General features: G+C 37.9%; 1 protein-coding gene across 1 annotated transcript; it reads left to right on the top strand.

Annotated features, from left to right (window-relative positions):
- The first annotated feature begins 69 nt into the window (after positions 1-69).
- On the top strand, positions 70-15,538 carry TRIP13 (thyroid hormone receptor interactor 13). The gene is made up of 14 exons (XM_049823739.1): positions 70-283; positions 514-617; positions 2,233-2,398; positions 3,066-3,195; positions 4,462-4,517; positions 6,948-7,038; positions 8,559-8,631; positions 9,631-9,694; positions 9,945-10,031; positions 10,847-10,953; positions 11,972-12,125; positions 12,308-12,420; positions 13,612-13,681; positions 14,236-15,538. The coding sequence occupies exons 2-14, from the start codon at positions 526-528 to the stop codon at positions 14,329-14,331; spliced, it is 1,299 nt and encodes a 432-aa protein (XP_049679696.1). The 5' UTR covers positions 70-283; positions 514-525; the 3' UTR covers positions 14,332-15,538.
- Positions 15,539-17,854: the final 2,316 nt, after the last annotated feature.

Genomic DNA, 17,854 nt, shown 5'->3' with positions numbered 1-17,854 from the left:
AGGAAGATCCAGGTCAAGGCGGGAGGGCGGCCCTCCCCTCAGCCAGCCCGCCTTTTACGAAAAGGCTGTAGCCGCGTCCCGCTGCCTCCCGTCCTCTTCGCCCTCCGTGGCCGGTGGCGGGGGGGGGGGGGGGTGTCTTTTCCCCGCTCTGTGTCGGCGGAGGGGCAGCCCCCGCAGCAGTCTGAGGTGGACGGAGGAGCTCCCCGGGCGGACCTGTGTGTGTGTGGAGGGGGTGTGTGTCCCGAGCGCAGCGCGCCGTTCTGGGGGCCCTGTCTGGCCTGAGGTGATTTTCCCGTCCCCACCGTGGAGGCCCGCGGAGCGGGGGGTGGGTGAGGGAAGGAGCGAGCCGCGCCGTGTCCCGTGGGTGCCGTCGCTGTCTCCCGGGGGAGGGAAGCGCCGGTCTCCGCGGGGGAGCGGGGAGGGGGGGACACACGGTGTGTCCCGTTGTGGCGTTGGCGTGGAACGGTCGCTGGGAGCTGCTTCTCCTCAGGATCGCTTTTCCCCCCCACCTAGGAACGAGAGAGGATGGACGAAGCCGCTGGGGATTTGAAGCAAGCGCTCCCCAACGTGTGTGACAGCGTCCAAGTACACGTGGAAGTTCACCAGAAACCAAGCAGGTCTCTCCGATCGGAACGTTACTCGCTGCGGCTTGTGTCTTGCTGCCGTGGGTCCTCGTGCCCTGCGCCTACGAGGGGGCACAGCGCTCTGCTCTGCCTTCGCTGTGCTCTCCCATGAGTTCCCACGCAGGTGGCTCTTCCTAAGCTTGAACAAACCCGTTCCTCTCAGCTTCTCCTTGTGCTCCTTCTCCATTATGTGATCTGCTCTCATAATCAAGCTAGTGGCCATATTCTGGACTTGCCCCGGTGTATCATTGTCTCTCCTACAGCAGACCCCAAAACTGCACGCAGTACTCCAGATGTGGTCTCGCAAACAGCCAGCAGATGGAAAGAACCGCTTTCCCTAACGTTTACATTCTTGCTAGCACAGCCTAAAATAAGGTTGGCCTTATTCGTAGCAGTGGCACGCTGCTGACTCGTTGCCAGCTTGTATCCCCGGGTCCTTTTCGGCAAAGCTGCTTTTCATCTGGTTGGCCTCTGGTCTGCACTGTTGTCTGGGCAGTAGATGGAGAGAGGATTTCACGTTTACTTTTGTTGACCTTCGAGAGGTTCCTGTCAAACCATATCTCCAACCTGTGGAGGTCCCTCTGAGTGGCAGCCCTGCTCTCTAGTATACTGGCAGCTCTCCCTGCTTTGGTGTTATCCACAAACTTGCTGCAGTTGCTCTTCATCCCGTAGTCCGGGGTGTAGATGGGGATGTAAAAACAGTGTTGGTCCCAGTATTGATAGCACCACCCTGCTTTTCCCTGCTCGACATGCTGGCAGCTCTGCTTAGTCTTTGTACTGCTAATCACAACCCTTTGAGCTGGACAGTCTAGCCACTTCATTGTCCATTTATCCAGTCCTTAGCTTACCAATATGACTATCTGGATACTATGGGAGAGTGTGTCCAAGGTGTTGTTAAAATCAAGGTGTAAAATATCCACTGCTCTCTTCTTGTCAGGAACTGGGAATGCATCACTGAAATTGCAAAATTACGTTAAAGCCTTTCTGAAATCTTAAAATGGTATTCCTTTTCCTGTGGTTTTTGTCTCTTCTGCTGGAATTCTCCTTATAGCATGTCCCCATCCTGAGGTATCAGCTGCCCTCAGACACAAAAGCATAATAGAGCTTCCAAGCTAAGTGTACCGAATTCAATCTAGTAGCTTGGCTATGAGTTTTTCTGTTTTTCCTAGTGAAACGCAGTCAGATAACATAACTGATTTCCATTCTTGAAATCTTCTAGCTGTGTCATTCCGTGTCCCCTGATATGACTGTGAACAGAGCAAATAGTATTCTTTGGCTCGTGTCTTTTAAAGCACAAATTAAAAACAAGTATCAAACTTGTTGCTTTTGCAAGCAAACTGAATTTGATAGGGTTTTTTTTCTGCAGAATGTTACGGGGGAGGGTTGAGTGGCATTTGGGGTTTTTTTTGTGGGGGTTGTTTTTTGGGGTGTGGTTTGTTTTGGGGATTTTGAGGGGTTTTTTCTTGGGGTTTTTTTTGAGTTCTTTATTTTTGTGAGATGGAAGCTGTTTTCCATGTAGGCTTAGTGTACGAAATAAAACACTTGGATATTAGTTCATACTTCCTTATAAATGTCAATGCCATAAGTAATGCTGTTTCTTTCTTGTTAGTGTGGCCAGGAAAGAAGATATCAGGATGAGTGTCTTAAAGCTGTTGAACAGACATAACATCGTGTTTGGTGATTACAAGTGGACAGAGTTTGATGATGGTTTCCTTAACAGCAACGTGCAGTCTGTGTCGATTGTGGATACGGAGCTGAAACTGAAAGACAGACAGGTATTCACAGTCAAGAATGTACAGCTCTGTTCATATGCCAGTGAACTAGTTGAAGGTAAATGAGTGATAGCCTAAGGACATACGCAAGGCAAGGTCTGTAGGATGATGTAGTAGGCTGTTTAATCTAGAAAAGAGGAGGCTGAGTGGAGACCTTTTGGCTCTCTACAACTACCTGAAAGGGGGTTGTAGTGAGGTGGGTGTTGGTCTCTTCTGTCAGGTGGCTGGAGATAGGACAAGAGGAAATGGCCCCAAGTTGAGGCAAGGGAGATTTAGGTTAGATATTAGGAAAACATTTTTTACTGAGAGGATTGTCAAACATTGGAATGTGCTGCCCAGGGAAGTGGTTGAATCACCATCCCTGGAGATATTCAAAAAGCGAGTGGGCAAGGTACTTCAGGACATGGTTTAGTGGGCATGGTTAATGGTTGGACTCGATGATCTTGAAGGTCTTTTCCAACCTAAATGATTCTGTGATCTTTTATTAGGCTGACTGGTATAACCAGGAAAAGGTGGCTAAGTTTTTGGGCCTACACCCCTTAGTAAGGTCTGAAACAGAAGTAGTAGGCTTTGAAGCTGAATGCCAGCTGAGGACTGTAACTTTCTTATGTTATAATTAGCTTTGAATGAGAAATACGATGCATTAAAAGTCTTTTTATGTCCATTCTAGCCTATCGACTTGAGCAAAAGCAGTCTTTCTCTTCATATTTTTCATCTGAATGAAGAAGGACCAAGCTCTGAAAACCTGGAGCAAGAAAATGAGGATATCATTGCAGCTAACCACTGGGTGCTACCAGCAGGTACCCGCGTGATATTTCTGGAAGGTCTAGAGCAATTACAATGGAAGAAAATATTGGAAAGGCTAAAAGTTTTTATAGGGTTCCTTTTAGAGGTATTGTTTGTATATATTGTTTAACTTTGTCCTGTGTCAATGGAACCAATATATCTGGACTTTCTTCTTTATGACTTGACTGAACTACTACAGGTGATTCCACAACACATCATTTATTTCTGTAGTACTTGTGGATGGGTGGAAGTAACTGGTCTTCTGGAATAAAATGTATAGTCATAATCAGAAGCATGCAAATTTTTAACCCTACAAGCTGCATTCCAAATTTTTATTTGGAGACCCGCTAGAAACTCATCAGTTTAAACATTCATTTTCCAGAGCCCACTGCTGGTTTCCAGCCCCCAAGACAGTGCTGCTCTTATATTTGGAACAAACAAACAAACTAAAGAGATTTAGAGTCCTCAGAGTGTCTTCTGAAAAGAATAAAGCTTTGCTCTGTAGCAGAGTGTGGCCTGCCTGTTACTATCTTGTGCTTGGGGAAGTTGGATTCTGTGCCTGGAAGGAGAAGTAGAGGTGTGAGCTTAAGCTCAAAGAGACAGTGATTCTGAGATGTTTCTTGCTCTTTCCATGTTGTGAAAAGCCCAACTATCCATTACACTTCTCTTTGGGAAGAATTCAATCTGATACTTTGATGTTATTCCCGTATTATTGTGGTTTATAATTGTTTAGTTGTCTTTGGTTTTCGTTACTGAAAGCTAGAAACTAACTGCTAGAAATGATTGATACACAAATCACAACTTTATTTTTTTGTGCATTATTCAGCTACATGCTTTTTATTGTCCTCTACATGTTGACCTTAAAAAAAAAAAAAAAAAAAAAAGCTGAATGATAAAATTGGGCTTAGAACCCCCCTCCCACTCCATCTTTTCATAGCTCTCTATCTTGAGGAAATGTAGGTCCATCCTCTATTGAGGGTGGAAAGAATGGTATTTTTCCTTTCATGTTAAGAAATTAGGAAGATTAATTTCTCCTCAAAATTATTTGAGGAAAGAGAAGTTGTGAAACTGCTGAATTTGTCTGTTAGAAAGTAGTGTTTGCATTTTGAGAAAATTAACGCATAATTTTTTTCCATATATTTTAGTTGCTCTTGTATATCTGTTCTTAATCCTTAATTTTAGTTGAGCATAATTTGAAAACTGCTTTGTGCTACAATGGTAGATTACAAGTTCCCAGACTGATTTTTCCTAAACAGGTATATAATATGTTGCTTTTACAGCTGAATTCCATGGCCTTTGGGAAAGTCTTATCTATGACACTGAAGTAAAATCACACGTAAGTTGAAAATGAATAACAATTGAAATTGCTCGAGGAGAAGTAAAAGTTGAAATGTAGCCTGTTTGATGTTTGCTGCATCCCATGGAGAAGTTATTTGGAAATCACCAGCTCAAAAAACCTCTAGATAATTTTTGATAGTTACTTCTCTGATGTACACTTCACAAAAGAAGGCAGGACTGACATTTTGAGATTAAAATCATATCTCAGATGTATATCAATATGTACTACTGTGAAGTCAGCTTTGCAAAATATCTCAGTTTCCCTGTGAAACTGAATTCAATGATGCTCATGCCACAAATTATAAAGAATTTCTTCATATGCATTGGCTTATTTTACAGAAATCAGAAGTTTAACAGCTGGAGGTGTTTTGGTAGCAACTTAAAACTTCTCAGAAGATATTCACTGTTGCTTTAGACATATTCATCAGCCTGTGTGAAGAAAACAATGGGTGTTCTGTAGAACAGGGTACAAATTCACTTTATTAAAATACTTTATTAAAATTTAAGGCTCATTATTTGCTTGTTTTTCTAGAAGGGAAGAAGAAAATGGGTGGAAAAAAATAACTTCAGAGACGCATGTTGCTCTCAGCTGTACTTGCAGTGCTTCCCTTCTACTGGCACTCTTGTTAACCTTGCAGTAAACTAACTGAGGAAACTAAATTAATGAAAGTGTTCAACTTATTGTGTGATAGGCTACTTTCCACCTGGTTTTGTGCCGTTAATTGGTCCACTGTGACCATAGCTAATGGTCATGTAACAGAAGTGGTGGGTGGAGGCTAGGTGGAAGGGAATGGGAGTTTAACTGTATGTTTCAGGCAGCAGCTAGACAACTCATTGGTTTAGCAGTAATGTCAGCCAGCACTGTTACTGTTCATACAAGTGCACATTGAACGATTTGACTAGAGTGAGTGCGCTCCCACTTGGAAGCTGGTTAGACATTTGGAAGACACAAAACAGTTCCCTGGGGTCATTTTCTATGAAGATTCTGTGCATTCATCGAAGGTTGCGATGATAACTGCCAGAGCTTGTAGAACTGTAATACTGTAATCTGAGATTTAGTAATTGTGATGTGAGTAAAAACCACAAGTGATTCAATTCAGTTGCTCTTATGACAGCACTCATTAAGATGTTTATCGTGCTTGTTAAAAAAAAAAAATGCTTCTACTTGAAGTTTTTGGGCACAAATAACTAATTCATTAGTTTGTTTATAATACCATAGATAGAGTATTCACACTTAAGTCTTTATAACCACCTATAGTAAAGCAAAACATTCCAGTGATTGTACTTCTTCATTTATAAGGTAAATATTAATTATCACATCAACATTTTTCTAAGTTATGGAACTGCTTTCCAAATCATCTGTGAAATGACAAGACTATTTAATTATACTTACTGATGTACTAAATAACAGCAAGTTGATCACTGTTGACTGTAAGTGTGTGTTGGTAGAAAGAAGTGGTGGCTTTTAATGACTAAAACTAGAACTACTTCTGTAAAAGTAACTGTGATGAGTGTTCATTCTTTAAACCACGGAACTAGCTGGGTACGGTTAAGTTCTACGGACTCTGAATTGGCTGCTGTGAATTTTCAAAATAATACGGACAGTGTCGATATAATGTTGAAAGACATGCTGGAGGAAGTTCAGGTCTTTTGCTGTTGTGTAATTTCTCCATCTTGGGCGTGACATATTGCAGGAATACCATTGTATTGGCTTATTAACACATGGATCAAAAGCACATTACAGGTAACAGCAACAGAAAGTAATATGGTATCAGGTGTTATAGGTAAAAAATTGGTATTGATTCACACCTGAGGTTCATATTAATTTTGTTGAAAGCGTTATCTGCTTCCTAATTCTAGATAATTCTAAAATGAAGCATTATTTTTAGAAGCAAGCATTCAGGAAGTACGTGCAACTTCCCTTATTTGGAAGGATAACCAATCTACAAATTCCTTAGAGTAGCTGATACAAATGCTTCAGTAGAAAGGAGGTAAAATGTGACAGAAAATACTTTGTTTAGTGGGTTGACTACAACAAACTGGACAAATGTATAGTTGTATGACATCTAAACAGGACCTGGAGTTTGAGTCTTTGACTCTCTGCGCTTGGTCAGCTTGTGTTTTAAAGACGCTCTGTAAGTGGGATGATGGAAAATGAATATAATTTCACTTCCTTAAAGCATTTCATTTATTCATGTAAAGTTCTGGAACTGCATTTGTGCCCAGTACATGCTATTCTTTTTCCTGAGGGCAGGAAGGAAATTAATTTCCAACATTTGCAGAAAGAAAATTTGCCTATGACTAAAAGACGAGCCCCTTTTTTTTTTATTTTGTTAAGAGTACATAATAGACATAATTAGGAGATTGCTTCTGTTTGCATTTGCTAATATGTCTCTAATTTTTGTGCCTTTTTCTCTTCTTCAATTAGTTACTTGATTATGTGACGACAACATTACTATTTTCTGACAAAAACGTTGACAGCAACCTGATATCATGGAACCGAGTTGTTTTGCTACATGGTAAAAATGATCTGTCTTAAATCAAGTAGATTCTTTGGCCATCTGTTTATACTTTCCTTCTGGAAAAACTTGTATTGTACTTCTGTGTAGTGAAATTAGATGATCCAAAAGCAGCAGGGAAGTATTCTCTCTATAACACAAATTTAGATGAAATGTAATGCCAGAATCAAATCAATGTTCACATGTACTATGTTTTGCAGGAATTTAAATTCTCAGATTTTTAATGCAGTGACAGTAGTTGTTTTTTTTTTTTAATTTTCATTTTAAAGTGATATTATTGCTTTTTTGTATAAAGTACAAAAATAATGCAGATGCTGAGAACTTTAGGAGCCATATACTAGTCACAGTTCTATTGCAGTATTAAAAAATTTGTTAGTTACAGCTTTATAAAAACTTTTGAGGAAACTGGGAAATCAATGTGTGTTGTGTTACTGTGTGTTCTATTGCCGAGTATGAAGGCAGTACTCTCGCTAATTTAGTTATTACTATGTCAGTGAAGCTGTAATCTTCAGTCAGTCCTAGTTTACTGTGGAGGTTATATCATAAATGAGATTAACATCAGCTGAATCCATTTTCTTGCAAAATGCAGCTTGCTATTGATTAATTACAATTTTGTCATCAAGACTGGTATTAAAAAATAAAAGGTCATAGTGGAAATGTTTGTTATGAGTGTTGATTATACATAAGTTATAGCTATCAGTTTAGAAGCTGCAGAATGTTTTTGTTTGGAAAACTTTATTTCAGACTTAATAAATTTATGATGGATATATTTAATTTTAGTAGTGAGCTCATTATCGTGATCACAAAGAAGTTTATACTGGGAAATCCACAACTGTTGTAGTGCAAAATACACTTATGCTATAATGGCAGTAATGGCTTTGAGTGAAAGTACTGTCATCTGGTTGATGTTACCAGTTTGTTTAGCACCCACACATCATCTCCCATATGTTTGTACTCTGTTTAACTATACTTGTACTTGTCTGTTTGGAGAAAGTATGTGTGGCTCTTCCATAGGGTGTCAAAGCCAGATCCAAAAGGTTTGTCCCAGAGCATACTTCCTAAGATGCTCTGGGTTGCCCCAAGGTAGAGATTTCTGGGAAAGCAGACAGCTGATCAAACTGGCCATGATGTGTTTCTGTTTTGCATGTTAGAAGAGTATGTTTCAGAAAGGTACAAGTTTAAGCATAGCACTGACTTTTGAGAATGCTGATAAGCATAAGCCCTGCTAGGGTGATAGACTTTGCTTCTGTGGCCATTGAGTATTTTAACTTTATGGTGTCTGCATACACACTATTACACTAACTATACTAATAATTGAAAATTATATAAATTCAAAGCGCAGCCCTAGGACTGTAGCAGAGTAAACAATCTTCTGAAAATACCCCAGTGTTCACAATCATTGTCTGCTTTGTTTTCATTCTACAATTAGTGCTGTAATGAAATGTAGTTAAAGAGACGTTGCATGTCATTAACAATTTGATGCAGATTCTGTGTAATGTATGGATTTGATTTCAAACCAGGCCCTCCTGGAACTGGGAAGACTTCTCTGTGTAAAGCATTGGCTCAGAAACTGACAATTCGACTGTCGTACAGGTGATTGTTTTTGGAAGCATTTCACTTACATTTACTATTGTTAATTCTTATTTTTCAGTAGTGCAAAGATATTCAGTATTTGATTTCAAGTAACTGGTGCCAAGTGCTAATGTTCATAGCTCTTTTGTAGTGTGCCTGGCTAGCAACAAAATTGATCTGATAGAAAGACTGGTTAGGATATTTTAATGCCTTTAAAATTGTGTTATTATTTGTGCCCAGGTATGTAAAATAAATTCCAGTGGCAATATAGTCATTTGTTTGTGCTTATGCTGCACATCAATGAATATTAAAGGACAACAGATCACAGACTATTGAGCCTGCTATTTATATTTTCATGCTCACAAAAGTGTGTTTTTAATAGGTAGTGATTTTGTAACCAATTTGTTTTGCACTTAGATTGTCTGAATGCCACTGTCTGCAGAGGTCAGTCTGTATATCAGATAAGTAATAAGAGTTAGCCTTAAACTTCATAGCAACTTAACAAATGTATATAAAAAAAATAGTTGGTATATAAAATATTAGGTGTAACATAAATAATATGTAATTATTGGAGTGATCTGACTCTAGCCCAAGCTGAATTTATGATAAACATGGGCTATATAATGTGCGGTTGAGATATTTTGTCCTAAGGATATCCATGCAGAGCTAAGTAAATAAACTTCATGCTCTTGTATGTGTTCTTGCTATACTGAACGAAATCTTACAGGAACAGAAGAATGAGGCCATTAGCATGGTAACTGTTACTTAAACTATATGTAAATAGCACCTGTTCTAATGAAGAAATTCTGACAGCAATTTAATATAAGGAATTCTAGTGAGACATGTTTCTGAAAATGACAAACTCAAAACAGGTGTTATATTTTGAAAAGTAAGTAATTTAAAGTGCTAATTCACAGAATTCCAGGGTTGAAATGGAGGTAATGAGACTACAGAAATCAATGATATACCTGACTTTTATTTACAACAGAGCTGATACTTCTTTTTCCTTTCTTACTTTAGGTATAGGTATGGACAGTTAATTGAGATAAACAGCCATAGCCTTTTCTCTAAATGGTTTTCTGAGGTATGTATTGATGTAGCTAATTAAGTAGACTTTGTGTTTTAGAAATTAGACTTTCTGTTGAGCTTGTTTCATAAAATAAGTGTGCACCTAAGATTACTCAGAATAATTGATGTGTTTGAGAATGCTTAAATAGAAGCTATATTAGCAAGTTACCTTAAAAAAGCAGGTATTTCCATCTTTAAATATGGAAAGGCTTGGAAAGTTGTGTAATAAGGAAATAGTTAAACATATGCATATGGTGTCTCTCTAGAGTGGCAAGCTTGTAACCAAGATGTTCCAGAAGATTCAAGAGTTAATTGATGACAAAGATGCTCTTGTATTTGTACTGATTGATGAGGTATGATTCTAATAGCATTGATGTACATAAAATTTAGCAGAAATTGATGGGAGGGAACTGTGATAATGCTCATTTGTAAAGAACAATAAAAGCATATTTATGCTTTTTTGTAAGTTACATAACTTGGTGCAGGAGAGTGAATTTTAATCTTGACTGCTTCAGATTTGAGAGATTTGGGAGGAGCACAGTATGATTTAGCAGGCAAATTCCAGCTGAAAATGAAGCAAAATCTTTCTTGGTGAACTTGCCTTGCTGCTGTGTGTTTACAAATGGAGTATTGTTTTAAACTTCAGAGTAGCCTAGATTTGTATTAACTGTGCTCTTATGTAAGTTGTAAAGCTCTAAAAAGCATTATTATTGTTCAGTTCATTGTCGAGATTCTCTTCAGACTTGCATACCTAAGCAACTTAGTAAGCATGTACCTTATTAGCTTTGTTATGTTGGAGTTCCTATGGGGAAGTTCATTCTATATTCAGTGTATTCATTCTTATGTTGTGTGTATCCCCATACCTACCCCCAGGCCCTGAAATTTAGTTAAAATGAAAAACAGCCTGCGTTCTGCTGTCTAAACAGGAATTTCGCTCACTACAATTTGCTTCCTTGACATTCCTTTCCCTTTCCCTGTAAATTCCTACTTAACAAAAGATTTTGAAGATGAAGCTTTAGATACCAGACAAAAGGATCTGAAGGTGTACTGTCTGGGTTATTTGCTTGCTGCCAGCGCTCCAAATATGCAATCTTTTATGGGGTTTTGGTGATATTTTTTTTGTTGTTGTTGTTGGTTTTGTTTGTTTGTTTCATATGATTTTTTGTAGGTGGAAAGCCTCACAGCAGCCCGCAGTGCCTTCAAGGCAGGCACAGAGCCTTCAGATGCTATTCGTGTGGTGAATGCTGTACTGACACAAATAGATCAGATTAAAAGGTAAACTCATGTTATTACAACAGCAAAAGGTAATTGACAATTTCAGGATTCCTGCTAAATCTTAATTCATCCTTGGAATACTAAACCAAATTGGTTAGTGAATTATTCTTTGTTAAAGGTGCTAATTGTGAAAAGGAGTAATCCAACAGAATATTCTTTTGCATGTAACTAAGTGGACAATCAAATCTACAGATGGCATACTTCCTTTAAAGCTAGGGAGAGATACAGGATAGGTGGTCATGACATCTGCTTGGAGAGACAAGAATAAGATCAATGAAGAATTAATTCATTATTTACAGCTTCTGGAGGTCAATTGAAAGCAGACTTGCACAACACATGGTTTAGAAGCAATCATTAATGATGCTTGGTCCGCTTTGTGTGCTGGAGTTAGTGCAGCATACTGTCTTTTGTTTTATTCCTGCCACTTGCCTCCCCTTTTTGCGATTTGGCCCTGTCTTTTAAAGGTAAGTGGCTTATTCATACATAAAAGTGCACAGGCTTCATCTAAAAATAGCTATGGTTAAGAATGTTCTTTCAGTATTTCTTAGAGCAAGGAGATGTTACTTCTCTTTTAAGCTCACTCTAATGTCATCTGTGGTTAGAATGTGTCACATTGCCAGTGAAACTACATACTTTCTCCTGAATTGAATTGGAAAAATGTGTAGACTAAATGTTTAAATTTACAAGTCATCTCTTTTTGTTTGTTTGTTTGGTTGGTTTTGTGGCAGAAACTATGCCAGTAGGCTCTTGATAGTTAATGTATATCACTTCTAAAATAGGGGTGGAGAAACTATGGACACTTGACAAACAGCTGAAAGAAAGAGACTATGCATTGAACTAGATAGGTGATAACTGGTGAGGAGCTTCAGATTATTTAACGTAATTGCTGACAAGAGTGATGTAACTACTTATTGCATGAAATCGTTTTGAGTCCTAAGAAGGAAGGTTATCAATTTGCCAGTCACAAAAGGAGATAATTCTTGTACATATGACCTAAAAATCTGATTTTATCTTGAAGGTATCCCAATGTAGTTATCCTGACTACTTCAAATATTACGGAGAAAATTGACATGGCTTTTGTAGACAGGGCTGACATAAAGCAATACATTGGACCTCCATCCACTGCAGCAATATTTAGAATATATCTTTCTTGCTTGGAAGAACTGATGAAGGTAATATTTTGAAAGCAAGACTAAAATGTCCTATTTTAATAAATCTGACATCTTAATCATACTTCCTAAATAACAAAAATACACAAATTTCATTCCTTCTGTGTATTTCCACTTTTACTGTAGAATTTAATTTTGAATGTATTGAAGTTTTTCATACAACAGTGTATAACTCTTCTTTCTAGTGTCAAATAATATATCCTCGACAGCAGCTCCTGACACTCAGAGAGCTAGAGATGATAGGCTTTGTAGAAAATAACGTGTCAAGGTTAAGCCTTGTACTGAAAGAAATCTCAAGGTAAGATTCTGAAATTCTGCATATAGATATATATATAATGAGTTGTGGAATGATGTATAAAAGTAATTGAATTTTATAACGGCTAGAGTTCTGAAACATCTCAATTTTTTTCTGTTAGGGTTAGTGCAAAACCTTTCAGGAGACAAAAAGTGCAAGCGATCAGGTTTTGCCAACATTTCTTAGTCTCCCATCTGGCTTGGCTTAGTACTGGTTCTGGTTTCTCCTCTGCCCTTTGAAGTCCTCTTGACAAATTGCCAGCTAGATTAGTGAGATGCCTGAGGTTTCAGTGGGCATTGTGAATTGTAATGCAGTTTAGCGGAAATATCATTGGCCTTAGTTCCCACTAAGAAAGCATCCTGGAACACCTTGCAATCTACTAAGTTAGTTTTTAGCATCGAGATCTAACTGGACAAAAGCAAAGGGGAAAGGAGTGAAGTGTAAATGCAGAGTGTTATGATTTGCTGAGTATGCTAGTAGAGCAAATAGTCTTTCACTGCAGCATAACAGTTCTTGAAACAATAAAAAATTATATTCACAATATCAAGCAATATTTTTTTCCAAAGTGCTGGGCCCTGTGGAACAAAATAAAATAACATTCATAAAGTCAGAGAAGTGTGTTTTCCTTCTGTTCCTGAAGTATACAATCTTAACCAGTGAGGAGTGGAGTCAAAGCAAGAAAGCAAGTAAATTTTTCCAGGTGTAGAGGTTTGGGTTCTACGTATACAGAGCGGTGCTTGGAGGAGACAGAAACATGTATCAAGTAGGTGAGGTAAAGGAAGCTGCGTGTAAATGGTGGGAAGGTGGAGATAAGCAGTAGCCGTGAGGTCCAGCCTTGAAAACAAATTTTTCAAGTCCTTTCAAGAGTGTGTGGAAGGTTAGGTCTGTACCATACCCTTCCAGTTTAGACATTCCCACCATATTCATGAGATATGACACAGTGATGTGAAGGGCGTGATGTAAGCGTTGGCAGGCAAATGTGACTGCTATTTCTGTACCCTTGCTTCAGCCTCCCATAGGCTGAAGTTGTCTGTTCACTTGCTGCTTCTGCTAAAAATGCTGCAAGTGACCTGCTGAATTGTGATTTGAGGTTTTCTTAGAGCAACTTATTAGAGAAACTCAGAAAAAGGAAAGGTGGTCTTTTAAGAGTGGATATTTAGCATTTAAGCAGCACTTGTCTCTGTTTTACTGTAGAAAAAGTGAAGGTCTTAGTGGCCGGGCCCTGAGAAAACTTCCTTTCCTAGCACATGCACTTTATATTCAAGTAAGTTTATTCTATTAATTATATTTTGGGTTGGTTTTAAGACAGGTGGGAAGACATTTGGACATTTCCCAAAGTAAAAGATTGGGCCTAAATCCCCCTTTTAATCTAAATTGCACTGTTTCTGCAGCTTTGTAGACTGAAACAATTTTGTGCTGCCCGTAATTTAAAATGTGATTGAAGACAGGTGGGATTAACCTGTCCAACAGCATTCTACTTTTAATTAAATGTTGTGGCAGAACATCGATATTGGTTCTCTGATAATTTCCTGCTGAAAAAACCCCACTCTGCCACTTTATAAATAATATTAATTCATTAAAAACCTTTTTGAAGCAAATCCACAGTGATAGTTGTTGACTCAATACTTTGCATAGCTTGATTTTGACTTTAATATGCTAGCTGGTTTAAAATAAACCTTCAGTTTTTTGTTTTGTAGCATTTTGAAAACTTTGTAACGTGGAAGTCAAATATTTCCCTTAAACACTGTGATTTGTATGTAAAATATTAGGTATGCCTATTGCTGTAGTGTGTCTAACAAAATGTTCTCTTATTTTCAGTCTCCCAGTGTTACAATGACAACGTTTCTTCAGGCTCTTTCACTTGCAGTAGACAAACAATTTGAAGAAAGAAAGAAACTTGCAGACTGTGTGTGATACTCTTGTTTTATAGTTGTCTGTATTGTAAACACTGAAAGCTACATATTTTTCATACAAACTGTGCAACTTATGTGCATCTGTAAAATAGATTTTCAACACCTTAAAAAACCTGGAATGCCTAATCTAGTTTTTCAAAACATTCTTTAATAAACAATTAAGAAACTTTACAGCATATTTTTTAAAAGGCTTATTTCAAATACCAGTAAGAGGATTGTAAAAAATTCTTGCTAAAAGTCAGTTTTCATCTTTTGCAGTTATTAAAAGTGGGCAGACTTCTGTTCCTTGTTTCTTAGTCACTGACTTTCTATCTATGCATCGGTTTTTATGCTTCTGATTTATTTCATATTTTTCATAGCAATAGAAATTCAGTCTTTGGATCTGATACTTCTGCCATAAATGCACTATTTGTTATTGCTTCTGAAATAACAAGCGTGAACTGGGAAGGATTTGAAGTGCTCACTGATGACCCAGACCTTTTACACTGACGTCTCTTTATCTTGAAATTTAATATCAAGTATTGCTTCTTTTAATTACACCAGATTCAAAAGTTTAAAATAAGAGACCACTTAACTGTGTTTTGTAATACTACTTTTTTGTGTTGTAGCAAGGACGTGAACCAGAGTGGACTGTGTTTTTTCACTAAAGAGAAGCTACAATGTATAAGAAAGGTTCTTTAAAATGCATGGAGTTTGGTTTTGTTTTATAAACATGACATAAAAGTTACAAATCAAAGGTTCTTTAAAATGCATGGAGTTTGGTTTTGTTTTATAAACATGACATAAAAGTTACAAATCATCTGTGGAGCAAAATATCTTGTAGTGCAAAAGCCAGGAAATGTATGCATCCAGTTCCTAAAGGAACAGAGTCAACTTTTTATGTGGTAAATACATATCCTATATAAAAGTGGTTACAAAACCGTCAACTCTTCTTTTTTTTTATATTGACAAGTATTTTATGTACAGTCAGCTGAAGGAATGAAATGTTAGGGGAGATTCCAGATCAGAAGTTTAATTTTTCTTAAATGAAGATGAAATAGTGAGGTTTAAGTTGATAATATCCAGTTAATGCATGCCGCCTAGCTGTTGGTATTGGAAATACTTTAATGATAGTGCATTTTGTTACTTCCTTGTTTGTATCTTTTAAATCAATGTTATACTATACATTCATGAGATGAATTATTTTGTCCTGAGCTATTTTTATTGATGAACGCTATAAACTGTGCATTAAAAAATTGCACAGAACTTGTCAAGTGCTTGTAAATTTTTATTATGGCATCTATACTTATGCAAAGAGAGTCTGTTTTGTTAAGCCTTGCTATATACTATATATATTTTTATATAGTTTATAAGCCTCATTATATTACTTTTGAAAATAACTTTTTAAATATTCTTCCCTATCCACCCCCCAAAAAAGAAGGGGGTGGTCAGGAGAAGATTGTCCCAAATTCAGTCAATTGCAATTGTGTACTCTATTTTTCCCACAATCATTGTTTTGGAAATATTGGTGCATGCAAGAAACTTCTATAAAAGCCAGGTATAGGAAGACTACTGAAAGGTAAAATTTTATAGAGACTCTAGTCCATAGTGGATTTGTGGCTTCTGAAGTAAAGAGATTTAGACTTAAAATGAGTATTCATTCAATACAGGTGTATATTGTTGTGTGTGCCTGTCCTGATGATCCATGTATAGATACTGGAGTACTTCCATGGTAATGCAAAAGCACGGAATTATCTGCTGGTCTGGATTTGAGATTTCTTTAAGAACTGTAGAAGCTCCACACATTGCAAGTTCATGTGTATATGTTTCATTGAGGATATATACATTTCCTCTGCTTTGAAAGCAGACCTCGCTAGCATTGCTTGCTTGGTCTTTCTGTAGACTCATTGATCTTATCAAGGCTTATAAAAACTGTGAAGACCAGCTGTTCCTGCAGTTTACTCCTTCTCCCCTCCTCATTCCTTGATCTGAGGTGATGTCATTTTCCCCAGCCGTGTAGTTTACCTTTTTCTTAGAATTTCTTAGATATTCCAAGTATTTCTACTCAAACTAAGACACGCTAGTATTCTGAGAGTTGAGCAGAATTTAGAGACCATTTTTAGTACGTGCAATTTTGCTAATACATGGATTTGTGCTATGTCTGGCTGTAGTTTAATCTTTTATTAAAATCCTAGTTAACTAATTCTGATGAGTGATTTATTTTAGGTGGTAGTTCCAGCAAGAAAACTCACACAATGAAGGAGGGTTACTTCTCCTTGTTTTCCAGTTGTGTGGAAAGCACTACCCTGCATAGAGCGGACATTTGGGATTATTCTTTTTTCTTGAGAATTTTAGTTCAGTTTTAAATTCTAAAGACTTTGAATCTGTATCTTTGAAGAGAATCACCTTGAACAGGTTGTATTTGGTTTGGAGGGAGGTATTTTCCACTCCTTTTGTTGAAGATACGTTCCTTTATATCCAAGAGTGCAAAATAAATGAAACTAGACAAAGAACATAGAATACAGAGCCTTATGACAACCTAGGGATTAGGCCATTCTGCTGGAAGAGGGTGCTTGGGAGGTTCTAGACTGAACAGTTTCTATCTTGTATTTAATGACCATCTACTCTGAAGTACGCACATTTTCTGTGCAACGAACCACATGGTCGTATCAGGCCCCGTGGAATCTCGTTTAGCCTTTTTTTGCAAACAGGTAACAATTTTATTTTAATGAAGGTAGCCAAAGAATGTTTGTGCTCTGCTTGGATTGTCTTATAGATTTGCAGGACTGCTATAAGGAAGGACGCATTGGATATGGAGAGTCCTCAGAGGAACCTTCTCCCCCAGGCAGGGCACGTCTATCCCATGCTCAAATGCAGTAACCGTGGCTGTTCTTTTCACAGGAGACCCAGTGGCCGCTCATGAATCCTCTGTTTTCTTGCCGTGTTCAGTTAATGGTTATATGGAGGGAATAGTCCTCTTTTCCAGATACAATTCCAAAACAATTTTTTTTATTTTCAAACATAGCCATAAATTAGAAAAAGCATCTCTTAGCACAAAAAAATATTTCTGCTTTGTTATTAACAGATTGCTTCTAATTCTGCTCAAAGCCACTAGATGGCAAGCATGGATCCTTGAGTTTTAGCAAGTCATGGGAAAACGGGAATGCTGACTGAAAGTTTCGAAAGTCCTAACGAACAAGACTTACTTTGCTGCGGTGAAAATCCCTCTTCAAAATGTGATGTTAGCTGTAATGTAACACCACAGAATTTCTCTGAAATTCTTACAGGAAGAGAGATTCTGGGATATAAAACTTTTGCCAAATAAAAAGAAGCTGTTGCAGAATTTGATCCAAAGATGAAAACCAGCGAGTTTTCCATGCTATGGCGGAAGTTATTTTGCACTGTAGTTTAACTGTCTCATCCACTGGGTGGTGGGTATAGAAGAATATCTGGGATCTAGGTCACTGTAAGCGTAGATGATGAAATTTTGAGCCTGGTGAAGGCAAAGACTTTCAGCCTAGCACGTTAAAGTGCGTGGAATGTGG

Source organism: Accipiter gentilis, chromosome 20, assembly GCF_929443795.1.
Source record: "Accipiter gentilis chromosome 20, bAccGen1.1, whole genome shotgun sequence".
In the NCBI taxonomy this organism is placed as follows: Eukaryota; Metazoa; Chordata; class Aves; order Accipitriformes; family Accipitridae; genus Astur; species Astur gentilis.
This window is presented reverse-complemented; position numbering and strand designations above follow the sequence as displayed.

Coding starts and splice junctions, on each gene's coding strand:
- TRIP13 (XM_049823739.1), top strand. CDS start 526: ATGGACGAAGCCGCTGGGGATTTGAAGCAAGCGCTCCCCAACGTGTGT. Junction 10,954..11,971: donor CAAATAGATCAGATTAAAAG/GTAAACTCATGT, acceptor TTTATCTTGAAG/GTATCCCAATGTAGTTATCC. Junction 13,682..14,235: donor CACATGCACTTTATATTCAA/GTAAGTTTATTC, acceptor TCTTATTTTCAG/TCTCCCAGTGTTACAATGAC.